This window comes from Camelina sativa, chromosome 20 (genome assembly GCF_030686135.1).
Source record: "Camelina sativa cultivar CO46 ecotype springtype chromosome 20, ASM3068613v1".
NCBI classification, from domain to species: Eukaryota; Viridiplantae; Streptophyta; class Magnoliopsida; order Brassicales; family Brassicaceae; genus Camelina; species Camelina sativa.
In genome coordinates, this window is record NC_141899.1 from 34,032,979 (window position 1) to 34,056,404 (window position 23,426).

General features: G+C 31.4%; 3 protein-coding genes, 2 non-coding genes and 1 pseudogene across 5 annotated transcripts; 3 read left to right on the forward strand and 3 right to left on the reverse strand.

The window, feature by feature from the left end:
* Positions 1-962: 962 nt before the first annotated feature.
* On the reverse strand, positions 963-1,448 carry LOC104771893 (uncharacterized). Its single transcript, XM_010496498.2, has one exon. It carries the CDS (start codon positions 1,331-1,333, stop codon positions 1,109-1,111), a length of 225 nt encoding a protein of 74 aa, XP_010494800.1. The 5' UTR covers positions 1,334-1,448; the 3' UTR covers positions 963-1,108.
* A 2,026-nt stretch (positions 1,449-3,474) lies between these two features.
* LOC104771894 (uncharacterized) lies at positions 3,475-4,864 on the forward strand. Its single transcript, XM_010496499.3, has 5 exons — positions 3,475-3,855; positions 3,940-4,050; positions 4,156-4,329; positions 4,400-4,508; positions 4,583-4,864. Exons 1-4 carry the CDS (start codon positions 3,778-3,780, stop codon positions 4,505-4,507), a joined length of 471 nt encoding a protein of 156 aa, XP_010494801.2. The 5' UTR covers positions 3,475-3,777; the 3' UTR covers position 4,508; positions 4,583-4,864.
* Positions 4,865-11,163: 6,299 nt separating this feature from the next.
* On the forward strand, positions 11,164-11,266 carry LOC147919825 (U6 spliceosomal RNA). The gene has a single exon (XR_015594183.1). It is a non-coding gene; the product is annotated as a U6 spliceosomal RNA (small nuclear RNA).
* A 1,056-nt stretch (positions 11,267-12,322) lies between these two features.
* Positions 12,323-13,202, reverse strand: LOC104771895 (uncharacterized). Its single transcript, XM_010496500.3, has 2 exons — positions 12,863-13,202; positions 12,323-12,660 (listed from the first exon to the last, which is right to left on the reverse strand). Exons 1-2 carry the CDS (start codon positions 13,046-13,048, stop codon positions 12,460-12,462), a joined length of 387 nt encoding a protein of 128 aa, XP_010494802.1. The 5' UTR covers positions 13,049-13,202; the 3' UTR covers positions 12,323-12,459.
* A 6,924-nt stretch (positions 13,203-20,126) lies between these two features.
* TRNAL-UAG (transfer RNA leucine (anticodon UAG)) lies at positions 20,127-20,206 on the forward strand. Its single transcript has one exon. It is a non-coding gene; the product is annotated as a tRNA-Leu (tRNA).
* Positions 20,207-20,452: 246 nt separating this feature from the next.
* Positions 20,453-23,425, reverse strand: LOC147919826 (uncharacterized; annotated as a pseudogene).
* Between the last annotated feature and the right edge of the window lies 1 nt (position 23,426).

Consider the following 23,426-nt stretch of genomic DNA (forward strand, 5'->3'; position numbering starts at 1 on the left):
TCAAATTTGGATTCACTTTTTTCATTATATCAGTTCACTTCAACTCTGCAAATCTGATAGATTTATTTGGATCGAACACATTTTATAACTCTCATCACGTTTTTAGATATATCTTGCAAAATTATAATCTTTTCTAATTAAATATAAGATTTAATAGCAAATTTTATATACAAACTCTAAAGAAAATTCTCAATAACATTATATGATATACATAGAAAAAAGAACATAGTAAATTATAGAAAAGGCCCTTCAGAAAATAACAAAAAAAAAGCCCAAAAATGAGTCACTAACACGTGTTAGTTTTCTTCAATCTCGTAAGGCCATCTTTATAGGCATAACACCAAGGGTGTTTTTAGTCCAAAAAAATTAAAAAAATAATGAATAGTGGCATAAGAACACCAAGATCAGTTCTTAATGTAGAACTGTTTTTGGCTCAGTTCTAAGCTGATGTGGCAAGCTGTAAATGGATATTATTTTTTGTAAACAATTTTTCATAAATTAAAAGAGGATTTGATTGAGAATATATAGAATAAATTTGGACATTAAACTATATATTAATTAAATAAAATGTTTGTGTGCTTTAATTAAGTAATATGTTTTTTTTTTCTTTTTTTAATGTTTTTTTGTTTCATAAAATTTTGGTATTGTATTCTGAATTTTAGTAAAAGTTTTATAAGTTTGCAATTTAAATGTTATTTTATAAGTTTTTATAATTGTAATATAAATATATTTAACATTATTATATTATTAAATCTTATGATCTTATACATATTCCCCCAATAACTAACTTTTTAACAAAAGATCTTAACTACTGATCTTACATTATTTTCATAATATATATACTCTAAGAACACCCAAAATAGTTCCCCCTATAAAGATGCCCTAAGACCTAATTTTTCAAGTCTTTTTTTCATCATTTCGTTAACACCAAGATGATAAAATTTGCAATTTTGAGTCATTAATGGTAGAAAATTTTCATTCATTTATTGAACTAAAAGAATAAACAAAATCAAATTTACATATAAAACTATACATATAGTACAACAAGTCAACAACAACAAAGAAAAAAAAAACAGAGTTGAAAAAAAAGAAGAAAACTAAACTTTGTTTAGAATCTACAACCGCAACAGAGAAAGAAGAAAGCAAGCTTAGATACCAAAACCATAGCTTCGATGATAGACATGATTTTGTATCTCAAATTTTCCAAAAAGGACATCTTCTTGAAATTCAATCTCTTCCATTTTATCCCTCCAAGTCCCAAAAACTTCAACCTCGTCCTCTCTTTCGTCGTCTTCCACATCGAAATCTTCCCTTTCGTCCCCATCATTTTCATATAAAATATTTGAGCTGCTGCTGCTGCTCCCCAAAACCGAGATGTACAGAGATTAAAAAAAAAAATACAATTAGGGTTATGTTTTTGTTTTGATTTGTTTCTGGTATTGAGTTGGGGTGGTTATGAGTTTTTTATACGCCTTGAAGTAAAGGATAGTTTGGTCATTTTTAAGTCATAGATTCGAAGCGCGTTACAAAACTAATCAACGTAGGTGTTCTGACGTGGGTGCGCTCTGTTTTGTCCAAAGAATTTTCGTGGATATATCTTATTTAATCCTTTATATATCTTCATATATTCACTAAAAATAAAATATATACAGTTGTTGTTTCTAGTGAATACTTTATTCAAATATTTATCCTATTTCTTAGATAAGTTGATTCATATTCTTTTTTTTTAATAGTGAGTTTTATCCGGGGGGATAATGCCAGATTGTTTATTTCATCTAATTTTTTGTTATCAATCTACCTTTTTAAAAAATAGGTTTTGTATTGAAAATTAAGATAGTTATAGGAACAACTGAAGCCCATGAAGGAATGTTTGAGGTCCACAACAATTAAACAATATGTGAAAAAAACTCTTTTGAGTAGATGAAGTAAATATTATCCTTCGATCGAGCCAATCCAAAACCGCATATTATGTACTTTGGTGCTAATTTTTGAAAGTGTCTACAATTTAATTTTATTATAATTTATTAGGATTTTGAAACTTTTCAACAGCATTACTAGTTATGAGTGTTTAAAACAAGAAACTGTGTACTACAGTTTCCTAATTGGTACATTACATATGTGGTATCACTATTGATAAAAAGTTATTAAAAAAAAAAAAACGAAGATGAAAAATAAAACAAAAACACCAAACCAATGACTTTTGACGTAAAACAACATCAATATGAGTAGATAGATATAACTTAATGCTCTTCTCACTTACTTGACACAATACAAATTCATGCATCTATAGACGCAAGACATTATTAACAGAAAGGAAGAAAAAAACTCAAAGAAAAAGTTAGACATTATTACTCTTTTCATTTTGTTTTACTACACGACACAACAAAATTAAGAGAATTAGTGTATTTGATCATCATTAGCAGGAATCATTTATATATGATCAAATACGAAACCATAACATTTTTCTTAAGTATTAATGGTTGAGTAAGTTATATTACTGGTTGATTTACAAAATTGATGATTTTTTCATTCATGATATGAGTAAGCTATGTTATTGGTTGATTTACAAATTTTTACTGACTATCACACATTATGTTACTTTCAAACTATTTATTTATGAGATGTCATGCACTATATGGTATATGAAAAAAGTATTCTAAGTGGCACGCGCTATAACATCTTTATATATATAAGAAAGACATATTGAAATTGAAATTAATGTATGTTATTGCACACAAAGTCGAAAGCAGGAAATTAAGATAAAATCAGTTTTGTCCTAAGTGCTTTTAATGTATCATTTGCAAATCTCTTCTTTACATTTTTTTTTTGAGAATCTTTCTACCGAGTCAAGCTCAAGAAGAGTGACACGGTGACGCATTAAAAGTTCACTAAGTCACTAGTACTACTGAGTACTGACTAGATACTATTCCTCATTTCAACAAAGAGGATTTTCATGGCTATCAAATAATTTTTCCGTTCTCTAACGTCGGCGAGTAGATCCAAAACTTTAGCACTTAGATGGAGAACTTTAAATTAGGTTCGTTGAAAAATTAGTGACAAGTTACTACATTGTGACTTTATAAAAAATTAGTGACAAGTTACTACATTGCGTGTGACTTTATAAAAATAAAAAGTGACTATATTTCGTACTGGAGCTAACTTTCCTAATCGGGACATTTGTGGTATTACTAATTACTAATAACAGAAAAGAAGATGAAGAAGGGTAATTAAAAATCAAAGACCTTTAATTTGTAAAGAAATGGGGTTGAGTTACATTATAATTTTATAAATGTCATAAATATTTTTAGATTTTGATTACAGTTGCAACATAATTTCGTAATATGTCTTAAATATTTTGTTTTATACTATATAATAAAAGCTACTTACATCATTCGAATACTTTAAAGTATTCAAACATAATTACTGAATGTATATTTAAGTCCATCCACTTACGCTATATGTATTCAAACATAGTTATACTAAATGTACCTTTAAGTTACTTTGATTCCATCCACACGTATTTTATGTTGAGATCATTTTTTCACTTCAACTTATGCATTGTCTAGTTAGATGTAATGAAATATATATTTTCATATAATAAATATTTTTTCATATAATAAATTGTGAACTAGTTGAGAAAGTATTGCGTGAGTGTTATAGACACAGCACATCTATAAATAGAGGAGAATTTTGCAGAAAACAAATTTAAAGAGAAACCTAGTGATCGTAACATTTTCCGATCGATCTTGTCCTAATTGTAAGAAGAAATCAAGAAAAATGGATCATGAAGAAACGAAGCTTGCAACCGGATACGAGGATGCGATCCAACAAATGCAAAAAAAAGAAGAGCTGAATGTAAAGCCTTTGTTTCAAAAGATTTTATATATTTCATATTTTTTTGTCTACAAAGTATTAATATTTTCGTTAAAAAAAAATCAGGGTATTGAGACGAGGATGAAAGAGTTTATTGGAGAGAAGAAGCTTATCGATCTAAAGTTGAGAGAACTGATTGAGTTAGACAAAAAGCTCGAAACTTTACTACAGCCTACGGTAAAGTAGTAGCTAGCGTTCAATTTTTAATACTCTTTTAAATTTATTTTTGTTTATGTTTATAAAAATCTTTTTTTTTTCTGTTGGTATAATTGGATTGTGTAGGAGAACATGGAAAACATTTGCGTGAAAGACTTGACAGAAGAAACCAAAGATGTTATGATTGTGAAAGCATTTGTGACGTATCGGCTTGGACAAATGGAGACTAAGATTTACGACCCTCAAGACGAATTTGATGTTATAATGGAATCTATAGAAACAAAGGAAGACAGTGTGAAGGTAAAATGTTGGTCGATTTTTCTTTTCTTTTTGTCCACACAACATTAATTATAATGTCTTTCAAAAAAAGGGTTTGAAGATGAGGATGAAAGTGTTCATTGATGAAAAGGAGTCTGAAGACATACTCTTGGACGAGTTGTATGAGTTCAATAAAGCTTGGAGCTCTTCTTACGTCTAAGGTTGGTAGAGTTTAACACTTTCTTTTGTTATATATTTTTATCAAATTGTTCCCTAAATTTTTTTTTTCTACAAGGGCGTGGAAAATATTCATTTGGAGGACATGAGAGAAGAAGTTAAAGACACAATAATTATGAACGAAATTGTGAAGAAAATGATCGCGAAGAGGGATCCAGAATCGTCTAAACCAACGATCATCAATAATTATTGTATTTAGAAATTAGTAACATATAAATTTGCTATCATGGAGCATATATGATCACTCTATCGCTTGTTTCTCCCTTCAAAATAACTATAGAATAAGTTGGGATTTTCTTATAATGTCAATATGGAAGGAATTCTTTTTTTTTTTGGACAACCATGAATTTGCATTCAAATTAAACTCCGGAAGGAGCTGAGTTCTTACAACATAACTTAAGATAGACATAGAGAGCTAGGGATAGGGGTTTCATGAACTTAACAAAAGAATTTTCATATTGAAAAAATTCTGAGAAGTCTATTGGAACCAAGGCGGATTCGTACTTGAAGTCAGGCTTCACGAAATCCTCGACCAACAGGTGGTCATAAGCGGCTCTAGCGGGTGACGCATTTGAGCTTGTAAAAAGGTGTTCCACGGGGGGAACGCTTGTGGGTTTTTTCGCCAACCTGAGAGGAGTCAAAAACATGGGAGACTTGGAGCTTTTAAGAGCATACCTCGTGGTTGTAGATGAAGCTATAACCGAGGATCGCAGGGAAAGGGTATCAAACCATAACGAAGCAGGTGGGTCATCCCTCACATGGCAATGGAGGTAAATGAATTCCACACAAAGCTTGTAATCAGTTTGGTCCTGAAAAATGTCAACAGACCCAAGCTTTCGATCTAATGGCGGTAGGTGATACAGGGGATCTAAGTGTTTAAGCATAGGGTTCAAGCAGGCTATCGGATTAGATTTATAGCTATGGTTATGCGCAGCAAGCATCCGGACAAAGCTAATAAGCTGACCTCGACAAACATACATATCAAGCAACTCTGAAGACATCAGAACTCTGCTACCGAGGATTCCTCGACTTGACCAAGCAGAGATTAATGATACTAAAGGAAGTGAACTTGACTTGAAGCTTTCAATAAACGATCTAGGTAGAAAAAATCTAACGCTAGACAAGCAATGTCGACAATGGATCAGCAACTTCACAGACTCATAGGGTAATGACCAAACAGATATCGGCGGCAGGAAATCACGATATTTGAACGGATGTATCTCGAGGAGAAACATTCGTGAGAAAAATAAGAACACAGACCTGGGCCTCAAAGGATGAAAGCATGGGTCATTGGTTTTGGTAAAGGGCCGAGAGTTGGCTATTGGGCCTATCAATGGATGACGATCCATTAACGGAAACCCTAGGCACACACCAACTGAGCAGGGGATGGCGATGGACTGGCGGCAAACTTTCGGGTAGCCATTCCGACTGGAGCCATTATATTCCGGTGGGTACAGGAGCAGCGAAGATCTGGAAGACCAGGGTTTCGCGGTGGAGGAGGGTTTGAAGAGTCGTATAGGTAACCTCGTCATCTCAGCTTCTCACGGGCATGAGTTTCTTAGCCGGAAAGCGACATCACCAAGGATCGTCGTTTTAAACACCGGCCAGAGAGATTCAGGCAAGGCGAGGATTTTAGATCTGTGCATTTGGAGAGGCATCAGGTTTTCTAGACTCATCCGGGGGTTTTGGGAGAGGGATTGAGTCTGGCTGAGGGTCAACAGGGAGCTTCCTTGCCGTTTGACTCTGGAAGAGGATCAGGCACTAAGGCTTTCCAACGGGGAAGAGGATGTTTGAGGATGGTTCTGAGCGATGTGGATTGATTGAGACAAGCACCAACAAAGGAAGAAAAGGGAGCAGAACAAGTAGACGGCACCGGAAAAAGAACGAGGGACCCGACACCGGCAAGCCGGAACTTCGCCGGCGTCGGAGCAGAAAACGCGTTGAAGCTTCTCGATACTTGTGCCTGGGAGAGTTTTAGATGTGGGTTGGCATTATGGAAGGAATTCATGTCGGTACGTTATAATTAATCGGATTCTTATAAAATATATATTTTCTAATATCTATTGCATAAATTTTCATACATTGGTTGTCAAAGTTTATGTGTGTACATGACTACTATCACTATGTTGAATTTTAGTTTAATATGAAATTATTGTAATGAAGTTATAAGAAGATATGATATTTCGCCTAAAGGTTACAAATACGCCTAATTTTTACAAATAATAAAACATGGTGTCTGTAAATGCGTCAAACGTTAGTATTTTGCCTTTATAAAAAATTTGAAGATGCGTTTGTATATATCACACATCATAGTGCATTTTTATAAAGTTATTGTTTGAAAATTTGAGTCGCTAATGTAATCCAATATATATAATAAGAATAACAAGCAAATGAGTTTGGTAATAAAAGTAAAGTTGTGGGTTTCAACAAACAAATACTACATAGCAAAGACTTTTGACAAAGAACAACACCAACATGGAAATATATTATTAATGGAAGAAAGGATTAACAAGAACGAAGAATAAAGAAGAAAGAAAAATTAGACATAATAATGAAAATATATAGCCATTTACATTTTGTTTATTGGTTATTGAAAAAAAAAATTTTTTTTCTTTTTTTTTGTTAGTGTCCGTTTTTATTAAAATTCTGATAGGGATTAGGGTATAGCTTTTTAACCCTATAAAATGTATTTAAAATATACACAAATGTACAATTTTCTCCCTAGCAAATGCAGCATCATGAGTTCACTCTGGAGAAGTGGAGAGTGATCTACGCTTGCAACACCAAACGAACTAGTCAAAGTTACACTATAGAAGTATGGTTGTCCAAAAAAAAAAAAAAAAAAAAAAAAAAAAAGTTACACTATAGAAGTAAAAGGTTGTGAGTTGATTTAATTTAACTGTCACTAATAACTAGCTACTTCAGATTGTTAATAATCATTTTTATAACTATAACTTATGTAAGTAATATTCCATCATCATAACAAATTTTGTGTACAGAATTATTTTTTTTGAATCATGAAATTCTTAGGTATCTTAACAAAAAAAAAATTATTGGGTATATGAAAAACTGTTATTATCTCTCACCACTCTTATATGGTATCACATGCCTCCAAATCTATACTAGTATTTTTGCAGCAGTTTTTGCTCAAAAATACTAATAAAGAAAGTTTTAGCAATTAATGCTACTAATGCAATTAATTTTGTCGACCTCTAGCAATTTTATATGGACCTCTTAGTATTTTATGGACCTCTTGATAATTCATAATTTAAGGAACTCCATTTATTTAGGTTGTAGATAAAACGATGTCCAAAATTTCATAGGACCCGCAAAAATATACTCTTTTGCTAATAATCTAGACAAAATTTCCAGAAAATGAATTTATAGACAAAATTTCTGGAAAATTACATTGCAATAACTACGACATTAATGGTATTCTCAATTGTCAAAATGATTCTGAATACAAATGAGTAGACTCTTCATTTATCAGGCATTCAAACTTTAAAAATTTTTATTTGGTTTATTCCGGTTCTTTATTTTAAAAATTTTTAAAAAGTTAAATATGAAAAATATTTAAAACTTTTAAAAGTTAAATATGATAAATATTATACCATAGATACACAATAAATATTAAAATTTAAGATAATATAGTGTGAGTTAAAATATCTCGGGACGGGTTTTATTGATATTTATATAAATTAAAAAATATCAGTAATTCGGTGTTACACGGGTAAAACATCATTTCATTATTTTGTTAACACTGTCAGTATCAGAAAATAGACATATCTAATTAAATTTAAATAAATATTATATAAAAAATAAATTATATTGCGGTATTATATGGTTTATTTAACAATTATTATATAATTATAACATATTTAACCAACAAATACAATTTATAATTTTAATATTTTAATTATATATAATTTTGCCCTGCGGTGTATCGCGGGTCCTAATATAAAAATAAATTAATAATGTATGATTTTATTATACTATATATATATATATATTTTTTTTTTTGTTATAACCTCCACAAAATGATATATGTTTTTTGACTAAAAAAGATGTGTCATTTATAGAGTTATGATGTCAAATACAAATATATATATCTTGTTGCACATTTTGAATAGTGAATACATCAAATTTAGTCATATGAGTAATATTAATAATTCATATGAGTAATATCCATAAATTATTGTTTTTTAGTATTGTGATAATAAAACTAAATCTGTGTAAATACAGATTTTAGCAATTTAACATATGCACAATACTAAAAAAACAACAATAATTTATGGAAAATTTTATTTATTCATGGGTCCAAACCTAAACTAAAAATAACCATAAGAATGTGATGGGAATTAGGTTAATATTAGTACACTTATATATTTTTGCGGGTTGGTTTAAAAACACAAACAAAATATTTTAAAACTTAATTTTATATGAAAAGAGTTAAAACCAACACTAACTCGTTACATCATACTCATATACAAAACTAACTATTTTTTTTTAATAACTTTATTTTTTATCCACGGGTCCAAACCTAGACTAAAAATAATCATAAGTATGTGATGGAAATTAGGTTAATATTAGTACACTTATATATTTTTGCGGGTTGGTCTAAAAACACAAACAAAATATTTTAAAACTTAATTTTATATGAAAGAAGTTAAAAACCAACACTAACCCGCTCCATCATACTCATAGACAAAACTAACTAATTTCAAATTGGTGAATAAATTTAAATAATTTTATACTAACTACAAAGTATTATACATATTAACAGATGTTTACTTTCACAACAACTAATTTTGATTGATTAAATTCCAAAATAAAAGAATTTTGATTAATTAAATTTTAAATAAAAATATTAATTTTTAAATAGATAAAGAAAATAAAATTACAAATATCTCAATATTATTGTAAAAAAATTTAAAACATATATTTGATCCAACATAATGTTTTTTTAGTAAGTTATATAAAATATACAAAAATACATAATCCCACGGTACACCGCGGGTAAAAATCTAGTTTTGATCTAAAATTCAAACTCGTTATGCCATTGAGATTCCCTTTACTTTTTGTTTCTTAATTTGATTTACTGACTTTGTTTTGGTCAATCTCTTAGCAATGTTCTTTCCTTTCTTTTCTTTGAAAACCATTATTAAGAGATCTCCGATAAAACTGATATTTGTGTATATCTTCTTATTGTTAAATATGTAGATTTACCATTATCATATATGTAAATAACTTGTTAATCAAGTTTGAGACTTTATATAAATAAGGCTAATGAATAAATGGAGAGAAACAATTTCACTTCTAAGTTCTAAGATTTCCTCCAATTCTATAAAACATGGTACAGACTGAGTGTTAACGAGATATGTTACTAATCAATGGGGCCATGAGGGTCCAACAAAAGATGTATCAAACCGGAATAAACTGACTATAATTAAATAGATATGTTGGCTTTGATTGGTAACATGAGTTACCACTGACTTAAAGTTGAGTTATTAACTAATAGATTATTCAAAAATGTTACCAATCAACAATAAAACAAATTTTTTTAAAGTAGAGTTTGAGTTACAATGTATTATGGTTGACTTATAATTTTGAGTTATATACTTTGTAAAATTGTTAACTCAAAACATTATTCAACATCATGGAAATTTTCGTTAGTTAAGATGTGGTAAGTTGAGTTATCTATTTTTTTAAATAAAAAAAAAACAAAAATTCAGTTATATAATAGTATAATACAAAAAATTTATTCGTTTTATTTTTATTTAATTTATATATCAATAAAAATAATTTTTACTGTTTTCTTTTATTTAATAATTTTTTTTAATTAGTTATTTTATATTTTTTCCTAAATTATTATTTTTTATTATCATTTGAAATGAAAATAGGCATAGACCTAAATATGATAAGATTGTAAGTATTATGGTATGCATGTAGTTAATTTTTTAATTTACAATGTAACAAAGAAGTTTAGTTAACTTTGTGTATAATAAAATTATTCTATTATTTATATATATATATATTTTATAATTTTGTGAAATATATTCACTAATATTTAATAATTATAATAAAATAATACATACTGCAATATCTACCACAAAAATATCACCAGTCATTAATTTTGATAAGATTAATAAATCATATTTTTACAATGATTTATTACATCAAACTGTTATTTTTACCACATTATTTTTACTGCAAGTAATATCGAATTATAATATTCTCTACAACTCAACTTCGATAGATCACGTTACCAATCAGAGCCGTTATTGTAGTAAATAAGTTACTCCATGTATACTGTACAAGGTTAAACCGTAACGGTTAATGTTAACATAAGACTTCTCTAGCCGTAAGTTTCGTTGCTTAATCCACACTACTGGCCAGTTACTGCAGCGGACAAATGATGCAAACAATTCTATTTACCTAACGCTGTTTTTCTTTGCACCAGCGACGTTGTTTTCTCAATCAGAAATAAGGATTTTACGTAAGGTCAACAATGCTAATGGACCCAAAGAAAGGCCCATTTACGCTGTAAACTAATAAAGTAACAAGTAGAAAAAGTCCCACATCGTTTCACTTAGATAGACGAAGCTGTGATTATATAGCGTTAGAGTCGAGTAAAAGATTGTCCCTTAAGGGACATCCGATAAAATTGGAACGATACAGAGAAGATTAGCATGGCCCCTGCACAAGGATGACATGCACAAATCGAGAAATTGTCCAAATTTTTTTTGTCAACGGATTTACTTGACGAGGATCCGAGCTTTCTTGTCTCAGATTGTGATGTAGCCCTTCCTGTGACTCGGGTAAACTGCTAAAACCCAAAGAGCTTGGTTCGTATGCTTTCACCCCTTCAGTCTTCAAGATCCAAAGAAACTAGCTCCGTTTTATCATTATGATCATTTACATGACCAACTACTACTAGCCTCTTATAGATATGGAGCACTAGAACTCGACTCATGAATCTATTCATGGCCAGACTGAACTGTAAATAAGCATTTAGTTCACCAATGAATCGCGGAGATGAGATATTGAGATGTTTGGTACGTCTAAGTCACAACAACAACAAAGGGGAACTTAAGCGAAAACATTAACAGAGTGACAACCTTAGGATGGAGCTTAACTTGATTTTGCAGCAAATTAAAGACGAGGCTTTTTGTGGTTCCGGTTGGTTTGTGAATTGGCTCTTGCGGAGAAGAACGTTAACGTGCTTGCTTTCAATTGGTGGGGAGTTCAGTTTTCTTTTTTTCTTTTGTAAAATCTTGAATAAGTAAATTGGTTCGTAGAAAAGTTCCGTCTAGTGTACGATGGTGTATATGTTTACTCGATTCTTTGAATTTTTTTTGTACTTAAGAAGTTTGTAGAAAGTTACGTTGTTAATAAATTTGCAAATAAATCATTAGAATTATGCAAATAAGAAAAAAGTTCCGAGCATTTTTGCATACGAGGGTAACAAATTTTATATTCTTACTTTTGAATAAGGGGGTAAATCATTCTGAGTTTTTATATTCTTCCTATTTTAATTTCCTTTTTTTTTAAGTTCTTATATTATTGACAAAATACTTAGGACCAAATAGTTTTAATAATAGATATTTGATCACAACCTGTTTCCAACCTCGTATGAGGTATGACCATATATATTGGTAGGAATAAAATCGCGTGAAAGATTGAATTAGACACGCAGGGAGAAAACCAACGAGGTACAACCAGAGTTCTCGTATCAAAAGCCCACATAATTGCTCTATTCAGTTTGATCAAAAAACAATATTGCATCTATTCCAAATTATTAAGATGAAACTTATTTTTTATTATGAAATATGATTTAAAAGACAAAAAGATGAAAGACACAAGTTCCTTCAACAACAATTAACCAAAATGATTTTATAAGCCAAAATGATTTTAACCAAAATGATTTTCTTATTCTTAATTCTTATTATCATCCCATTTTGAAAGCTCCAATAGGATCAACGAAGCCTCCATCTCAACGCGTTTCCTCTCTACATCTTCTTTGAGATTCTCGAGTTGTTTCTTAAAAACAAGCAAGTCCTCCAACTTTAGATTGGGAATCTCCTTCCTATTGTAGAATCCGGCCATGCGGTGTTTTTCTTGCCTCTTCCTCAAATCCTGGAGTTTACATAAAATCTAGTGTTTGGTAGACATAAAATACAACAAAATAATCTATAGAGGCATTAAATTATTATATTTTATGTAATAGATGACGCTCCAAAATGGATGACGTGATATATTTGGGTTCAAGATCTACTTTTTAGGGGTTGAGTTAAAACAAAAACAAAGTTATAAAGAATATTAAACATGGGACACATACCTCCTCATACGCTTTGTTTAGTTCCACTTCTTCCTCAAGCTGATCAAGTTTGGCTTGATACATGCGAATCCTAGCTTGCCTCGCAAGTGCATCAGCCTTCTTGAAAGTATCAATTTGGCGTTTAGAAAAAGTTATTTTCACTGAGATGTCATTGTCTTTCACATGATCAAGCTTTCTACTACCCATTTTTCTTTAGAAGCAAAAAAAAAAAAAAAAAAGCTTTATGCTTAGAGAGAATTTTGTTATTGTTGTTGCTGTTGTTGTTGTTAGTACTTTACTCCTTTATATAGAGGAATTGGATCAAATTGGTTCAACGCATAAAGAAATGTCTATCTATGTTGGTATTATTCATTCCTCTATATTTGAATTATATTATAATTGTTATTATTTTCTTTGGTAATTAATCGTTTGTGACGATATATATAATGCCAAAATTATGCTAAATTTTTGTAATATTTATTTTTAATTTATTAAGATTAAGAAAAAAATATGACTGTTGTAACTATTGGATATATATCTATCTATTCTAGATTTAATTCTATATAAAAATACTATTTTGAAATGATAGCTCACACGCACGACACGCAACGTCTGATGCATGACATGTGACGCGCCATACTCACAAGAAAAATAAATATTTTTCAAACATTATATCGATGGATTGGATCAATATTTTTCAAACATTATATAGATGGATTGGATCAAACTGGTTCAATGCATAAAGAAATGTCTATCTATGTTGGTATTATTCTTTCCTCAATATTTGAATTATATTATAATTGTTATTATTTTCTTTGGTAATTAATCGTTCGTGACAATATATATATAATGCCAAAAATATGCTAAATTTTGTAATATTTATTTTTAATTTATTAAGATTAAGAAAAGAATATGACTGTTGTAACTATTGGATATATATCTATCTATTCCAGATTTGATTTTATATAAAAATACTATCTTAAAATGATAGCTCACACGCGCGACGTGTGATGCATGACATGTGACGCGCCATACTCACAAGAAAAATAAATATTTTTCAAAAATTATATAGATGGATTGGATCAAATTGGTTCAATGCATAAAGAAATGTCTATCTATGTTGGTATTATTCTTTCCTCTATATTTGAATTATATTATAACTAGATAAGGACCCGTCCGTTGTGCAGGTTTAAAGTTTTGTAAATAAAATAAAATTTAATAAACATATATTAAAATTTATTGTACATTATTTATATAAAAAAATTTGCTATACTGATTATATCCATATACAAATCTTTTATGAATGTTACCATTAAAAACGTATTTTTTACACCTAGGTATATTGTATGTTACAAATTTATTATTTACTACCACCTAAAAAATATCTATATGAACAAATTAAGTCAACTATTATATGTCTTTTTACTTGCACTTTTACATAATTTCTTTAATCACTAAAATTGTTTGCTAAAAACATTTTGAATAAAGAATAAATTACATCACAATATTGTATGACTAACCATAGAGAGAACCTCGGTTCTGCCCTGCTCCCTTATAGAGAGAACCAACTTCCTCCACCATGTAGAAAACATTCGCTCCGCCTTCCTCCCTTGAGGAGGAAACCTTGCGTCCAACCTCTCCCACCTTTCTCCCTTGGGAGATAACCTTGCGTCCAACCTCCTCCACCATAGAGAGAATCTCGGTTCTGCCCTCCTCAGCTATCTTAAAATGGCTTGCTCTAGCAACCAATGAAACTAAATACCTTTTTCCAATGTCACAAAATCTTTTGATAGTAACTAATGTTAATTTTTTCAATGTATTCATGGAAGTTTATTTGACACACCATGATGTAGCCTCTATCTTCAAGCTCCTATGGATCTATCAACAATAATTTATGTTTTTCCAATCTATGTTTGTTGTAAGCTTGTGTTTGATTAGGCTATTTTATCTAACCATTAGGTTGATGACCTTCTCCTCTTTATCTCATTTTGAGATTGAACGAATGGTAACAATTATGTTTACACAAAAAAGGTCTATGACCAACCAATCAAGATTGAGAAGTTAGAAGAAAATTAATTTGACATAATTAATGAAATAATAAAAAAATTATAAATTAAATAAAACAATCTAGAACTATTACAATAAATTTTAAAATACAATATTAGAAAAAGAAGATACATATATTAATCTTTCACTTTTTTTTGGTCAACATATTAATCATACATATTCCAAACTGAAAAAGTAGAAACTATGAGTATATTTTGGTTTTTTGGTTTTAAAAAATAAGGAAAATTTGTCTTCCCATTAAAAATTTTGACCAATAGAACAAAGTTGAAACTAATATTTTTGAATAAATTATGTTGTTAGATGAATAATATGAGACGATCTATGTTTATATAGAAGTAATTATTTACATTTTTTAAAATTAATAATTTTTGTAAATTTTCCTTAATCTTTTTTCTATTTTATGAGAAAATTTATTCCAATGAGCTTATTGTTTTTTTTAAAAAAATTTATTGCTTTCCACTTTCTTGTAAAACGTACTATCGTTCGACGATAAGAACGGTTTCTGTTTATAGTTGATCTAGTGTTATATAATCTCTGTTGTTATCTTAGTTATTATGCATAAGAAACTTTGTTAACACTTCAAAGTCAAAGATTGCATAGTATGTATTATGAAATGAACAATTCTTGGGTTCACTCCTAAGGTGAACCCTTTTGTTCACTTCTCATTATTTTAGCCAATGAGAATCTGACATGTCATAATGAATTTAAAAACCTATTTATTTACCTTCTTATAAAATAAGGAAACAAAATCTGTAAAATTAAAAACTTAAACCGCTTATTTATAAACCCAAACCGATATATAATTTCATTCTAATTGTAAAATCTAAACCATAACCATCTCATTTGTAAGTCCAAACCGACATATAATTTCATTCTAATTGTAAAATATAAACCCTAACCATCTCATTTGTAAACCCAAACCGATATATAATTTCATTCTAATTATAAAATCTAAACCCTAACCATCTCATTTGTAAACCCAAACCGACATATAATTTTGTTTTAATTGTAAAATCTAAACCCTAACCACTTCATTTGTAAACCCAAACCGACATATAATTTCGTTTTAATTGTAAAATCTAAACCTAACCACTTCATTTGTAAACCCAAACCGACATATAATTTTATTTGAATTGTAAAATCTGAACCCTAATCACCTTATTTGTAAACCCAAACCGATATATCAGTTCATTCTAATTCTAAAATATAAACCAAGCCAATATTTAACTTTCTTTAAAAAAATTATACAGAATTTGTTTCCTTAATCTGTTTTGCTTTTTAATTTAATTTTGATTTACTATTTTAAATAAAATAATGTATAGAAGATTCTAATTGGTTGAAAAGGAAGAAGTGAACAAGAAGGATCACTCACTCTAAGTATTTTCCTTATAAATTGGGAAACGAAACAAAATTAAAAGAAACGACGATGAAAACACGTGGTAATATTTAGGAATCTTTTTATATAGTTGTTTCGATTAGACAACCAACAAATTGCCTTCGAGACTTGTTCAAGAACAATGATGTGTCAAACAAAAGGTTAATAAAAAACAAAGAAGAAAATTTTTCCATTGAAAACAAAGCTAGTCGAAATTATTTTGTTTGATGAAAAATATATCATCATCTCTTTGATTATATAGAGGGGTGCATTTACAATCCTTTTCCTTTTAGGATTAACAATTTTCTTTTAATATAATAAGATTACAATTATTTTATGCATCGTTTTACCAAGCTTGAAAACTGTGATTTCTGATCGTTAAAATTGACATGTGTCTGATCTGATGAGTTACTAACTTTGATATGTGATTTCGGATCGTTAAAATTGACACGTTACAATTATTTTATGCATCGTTTTACCAAGCTTGAAAACTGTGATTTATGATCGTTAAAATTGACACGTGTCACGATCTGATGAGTTACTAACTTTGATATATGATTTCGGATCGTTAAAATTGACACGTGTCACGATCTGATGAGTTACTAAATTGGATATTTAATCGTTAAAACTGACACATGTCGCGATCTGGTGAGTTTTTAACTTTGATCTCTGATAATTAAAATTAACATGTGTCACGATCTGGTGAGTTACTAACTTTTGAGAACCAAGCTTTATATAATAAGACTAGATGAGGCCCCGCCCCCAATGTGTGGGTTTAAAATTTTATAAATTAAATTAAATTTGACAAAAATATATTAAAATATGTTGTACGTTATTTACAAATTTTATTTTTGTTATAATACACTAATCTTGTATCCATTTACAAATCTTTTATGTATGTTACTATTAGAAATATATTTTTTACACCTAAATATACTCTATGTTACAAATATATTCTTTATCACCACCTAGAAAATGTCTATATGAACACATTAAGCCAACTATTTTACTTTCACTTCTGCATAGTTTTATTATTACTAAAATTGCTGTCTCAAAAAATATTTTGAATAAAAATATATTACATAATATATTAATCAATGATGTATCATCACAATAATGTATGACCACCATGGAAAAACCTCGGCTCCGCCCTCATCCCTTGTGGAGAGAACCTTATGTCCAATCTCCTCCACCATGGAGAGAATCTTGGCTCCGCCTTCCTCCCTTGGGGAGATAACCTTGCGTCCAACCTCCTCCACCTTCCTCCCTTGGAGAGATAACCTTGTGTCCAAACTTCTCTACCATAGAGAGAACCTCGGCTCTACTCTCTTCCTGTGTGGAGAGAACATGTTCACGTTTTTTTTGCTATCTCAAAATGGCTTGCTCTAACAACCAATGAAAGTAAAAACCTTTTTCTAACGTCACAAAATCTTTTGATAGTAATTGATCTTAAATTTCTCAATGTATATGTGGAAGTGTCTTTGACACACCATGATGTAGCCTTTGTCTCTGTAACGCCTCAACCACCACCTTGCTTAGTGAGCCCATGTCCACTCTCAGTCCATGGGTCCATCTTCCTAAGTGGGCCCCACATCTATTCCCGGCCCGTGGATCCACCCATATTTAACGGTCGGTTTGTTACGTCTGAGAGGCTTTAAAACTTGTCTACCGACCCTACAAATAAAAAAATGATATTTTCCTGTGTTCTGTCCTCACTCACACAGTTTCAACAATCACTTCCAAGAAGGTTACCCATAAAGAAGTTTTCTCAAGACCCTTGAGTGAAAAAATAAGTGCATTTTGGTGACATATGTGGCCAAATAAATTCTTTTAAACCTTTCCGCAAACCAAGGTGTCACAGTCTTTAAGCTCCTATAGATCTATCAACAACGATCTATGTTTTTCCAATCTATCTATCTATGTTTGTTGTAAACTTGTGTTTGATTAGCCTATTTTACCCATCCATTAGGTTGATGAACTTCTACTCGTTATCTCCATTTGAGATTGAATGAATAATGGTAACAATTATGTTTGCAAAAAAGAAGGGTTTATGACCAACCAATCAAAGTTGAGAAATTAGAAGAAAATTAATTTGACATAATTAAAGAAAGCAATAGAAAATTATAAGCACGGTAATATATGAATCCCAAATAATTCAAAGATGAAAACAAATAAATTAAATAAAACAATCTAAAAATACTACATTAAATTTTAAAATATAGTATTAAGAAAAGAAGACGCATATATTAATCATTTTTTTGGATCTTTCTTATTCCCAACTAAAAAAAAGAGAAAGTAGGAGAAAATTTTGGTTTAAAAAACTAAGAAAAATTGAACTTCCCATAAAAAAAAATTTCTGATTAAATAAAGTTGAAAGCAGTGTTTTTGAATAAATTATTTAAATATGAGACGATCTATGTTTATATAGAAGTGAGTATTTACAAAATTTAGAATTAATAATTAACTGTATATTTTCCTTAATATATATTTTTTATTTTGTAGAATTAATAACTTAAAATTAAAAATAAGGAAATAATATTATAATTTCGAATTTTATGAAATATATATATAATTTCCTTATAATTATTTTTAAAAATTTTGTTATTTTTTTATAAATTATGTAATTTTTGATAATTATTTTTTTACATCATTAATTTTTTTTAAATTAAAATAATTTTATTTTTGTTGTAATCAAATTCTTCCAATTAAATATTAAATTTTACACATGTTGAAATCTAAGGTTCATAACTTGACACATGTCAAAATCTTGTTAATGGCTAACTTTCAAAATCCAACTTTATATAATAAGATTGTTATTATTTTCTTTGGTAATTACTCATTTGTGACGATATATATAATACCAAAACAATGTTAAATTTTGTAATACTTATCTTAAATTTATTAGGATTAAGAAAAAAATATGAATGTTGTAATTATTGGATATATATCTATCTATTCTAGATTTCGTTCTATATAAAAATACTATCTTAAAATGATAGGTCACACGCGCGACGCGCGACGTATGATGCATGACATGTGACGCGCCATACTCACAAGAAAAATAAATAGTTTAAACTAAATTAAAATAAAAATCCAGTGAAAGTTACTGTATAAATTTTTCCAAAAATAAAAAATTTAGTCTTTGATTTTTCTCAAAATTAAATGTTCCAAATTATACAAATATTAGTAAAGTCTTAGCTAGATAAACATTGAAGTTTTTTTAAAGCGGACCTCGTAAAACCTACTAACGTTTGTTTTACCACCCAAAAATATTACTTTAATCTTGAACCCTCAATTCAAATAGAAAAAAAAGTATGACATTTTATAGGTGTTATTAACTTTATTAGACATCCAAATTAAATACTATCGCATAAACTACTGTATACTCTAAAATGGAAGCACATAATTCATGCATAGTGTCTAATCGGTGTTTAGGACCGGCGCCTAAGACGCTTTTTATAACAATTTTACCTTTGTGATGTAAAGATATGACATGTATAGTCGTGAAGTAATATTGTGTAATATGTAGTTCAAATCGATCGGTCACAAGTCACAAATCACAATAATGTGCAGTTACTAACTCTTGTGCTTGAATAATTACTAATTAGTTCTCGAGAACACCTTAATCAATCATCCCTTTTTTAAAATTCTATGAGCATCTTAAATCTATTACTTAGCAATGGTACGAATGAATTCTAATAAAAAGAGTTACTTCTTGTCCCAAAACAATAGTCAAACACGTAGAAGACTTAACTCTAAGAAATATGTAGAAAAAAAGAAAAACAATATTTTCTTTTCGAATGAAAGACATTAGTTTAAACACTTACAATGTAGTAACAATGTGACAGTTTGGCCGAGTGGTCTAAGGCGCCAGATTTAGGCTCTGGTCCGAAAGGGCGTGGGTTCAAATCCCACAGCTGTCAATTCCTTTTTTTTTTTTTTAATAATCTTTGACTCCTTTGTTCGTCTTTATTTTACAATCAACCAATCACATTCGTTATTTGTTACATCGGTCAACTTCAAGTAAACATGATTTTTTTTTTTTGTCAACTGATATTATATTTACCCAACCGGTGAGATCCAAAAGTTAGCAAACACATACAGATCAAACACCCTTTACCCCCTGTTAGCCTAATCTAGTACCATTTCCAACTAACCAGTGGCCTATACAAAAAACGAAGCTCCCCCTGGACAAAACCCAGCTCGGGAATATCTAGACTAACATAAACCAAAAAACAGCTCGCAAATCAAACAGAGGGAAAACCTCATTCTTCTTCCAAGAAAACAGCATTCAACCACGCCGGATGTCCCGAAGCAACATAGGACTGAATTCTTAAATCCCCTGTGACACTTTGAGCAATAAGGTTTGCTCCTCTGTTTGCTGCAACTACTTCCAGCTCAAACTTCCACTCCACAAAAGGTTTTAAGAAGCGTTCAAGAGCCACCACCTGGGGTTTAAAAGATGGCCACGCTGCAGGTCTGCAGACCGCTCCAACTAAGGCTTTGTCCTGCAAAGAGAAAATGACTCGATCCATCTTGTGACTTGCCATACTTTCCAAAGCCCAGAGCACATATCTCAGCATAGCATCTCCTTTGCCGGAAATATTCGAGAAAGCTCGTCTACTATGTAGCACGACCACACCCTTCTCATTTCTTAGAACCCAGGACCCACCTACCAATTGTTTCCGTTTAGACCAAGCACATCCAATATTACATTTTAACCAGTTGACCGGAGGTTTCATCCATCCTTTAAACGTTGAACGAGACACAGCCTGGTCACACTCTAAGATCACAGGGACATTCCCTTCTTCATCTCTCTCTGCTGCTTGAGCCTCAAACCACTCATCCACATCTCCTCTGATTTTTTCCACTGTCTCCAAGGCAGAAAACATAACACCCTCAAAGAGAAAGGAGTTGCGATTAGTCCAAATTCTCCAGAGAATCCATGGGAAGCTTTTCCGCAAAGAGGAAGGCCAGAGACTGTTATTTTTGTTTTCCAAGAGGTGGAAAATGTTCGAAAAAATAGACCCATTATGAAACCCATCGCAAGGAGAGGGGAAATCAGAAACCGTCCAGATTTGACGCGCCAAAGTGCAAGTGAAAAGGGTGTGATTTGTCGACTCTTCAGAAACACCACACACCTGACAGACTTCATCAACATCCATACCTCTGCCATTAAGATTCACCGCCACTGGTAGAGCTCCACTTAGAATTTTCTAGAGAAATATCTTTATTTTAGGATCAGTCTGGAGTCTCCACACCTTCTTTTTCAGCTCTAAAGTGGATGGTTGGACGTTTGCTTCTTCCCTTAGGACTTTACTTGCTTCCTGATCATAGAGCCAATACGCCGATTTGACTGAAAAGTCTCCACTTTTATTAAACCTCCAGGCATAATAATCGTCTTGATCCATGATTGGTTTAATCTTCTTTATGTGGGCAATGTCCTCATGAAGGAACAGATCTTCCAAAACATCTCTGTCCCAAAACCCTGTTCTTTCATTTAACATATCACTGACTTTTAAACCTACCACAAAAAATTGATTTTTCCTCCAAGGAGCTCTAAATCCATCCTCATCTTCCAACCACTTGTCTATCCACACATTCAGAGACTCACCATTACCAACCTTTTTTGTGATGCCTTTACAGAGGTGGTCTCGACCATGCAAAATGCTCCGCCACGCGTAAGATGGTCTCTGTCCTATTACTGCCTTGAGGAACAACGAATCATCAAAGTACCTGCTCTTCATGAGTCTCGACAGCAGAAAATTTTGATTTTGCAGAATCCTCCATGCTTGCTTAGCCAACAAAGCTTGATTAAAGGATTGAATCCCTCTGAATCCCAATCCCCCATCATCTTTTGCTAGACATAAACGCTCCCAGCTTTGCCAGTGGATTTTCTTTGAATGTTCGCAAGCATTCCACCAGAAGGATGCCATAGCACTTTCTAAGTTAGCACAGGTGGTTACTGGTAATTTGAAGCATGACATGGCGAAGACAAGCATGGCTAAGGCTACTGATTTTAATAACACCTCTTTGCCACCCTGCGATAAGTATCTTGAGAACCAACCTGATAACTTAGCCTTCAGACCATCTTTGAGATAGTTAAGCATCTCCACTTTTGAACCACTGAAGCACTCTGGCAAACCCAGATACTTTCCTGTACCTCCTTCAGCCTCGATACCTAAGCATAATTTTATGTCCTCTTTGCTCTGAACTTCCACTTTGGCTCCAAAGGTGATTGCTGATTTGTTCAGGTTGATAGTTTGACATGTGGCATCTCCATAAACCTTTAGGATGTGTTGCAGAACCGTAGCCTCTTCCCTTGACGCTTTACACATGAAGAGGCTATCATCCGCAAATAGCAGGTGGTGAACCATTGGTCCATCTTCTGAGAATTGAAAACCTTCGATCTTTCTTTCACCTTGTGCTTTATTCAGGAGATGAGTCAAACCTTCTGTGCATAACACGAACAGGAAAGGAGAGAGACGGTCTCCCTGTCTTAAACCTCTCTGGGGAACTATCATTCCAAACGGACAGTCATTGATCAGAACTGAGAACGTTGCTGAGGAAACACAAATCATTACCCAGTTTACCCATTTTTCATGAAAACCAAGGGCAATGAGAAGAGATCTCAGATAACTCCATTCCACTCTATCGAATGCTTTCGACATGTCTGACTTTACCACCATAAATTCGCTTGACATGCGGGGATGAACCTTTAAACTGTGGATCAACTCATGGGCCACCAATATGTTATCAGTAATGAGTCTCTCTGAAACAAAGGCTGATTGCGTGTCAGACACTATGTCTGGGAGGAAGGGTTGAACTCTCTTCACCATTATCTTAGAGACCACCTTGTAAAGAACTGAGCAAAGGCTAATGGGTCTAAGATTTGCCATCTCCGAGGCTTGCAACGTCTTTGGTATCAAGCAAAGGTGAGTGTAATTCCAATCACTAGGCAAAACTCCATCAGTGAAGAACTTCTTTACCTCTATCGACACCTTTGGTCCTACAATGTACCAATACTGTTGGAAGAATAGGGCCGACATGCCATCCGGACCAGGAGCACTGGCTGGTTTAATGGAAAAGGCCGCCTCCTTGATTTCTAGATCAGATACCTCTTTTAGGAGCCCCACATTCATC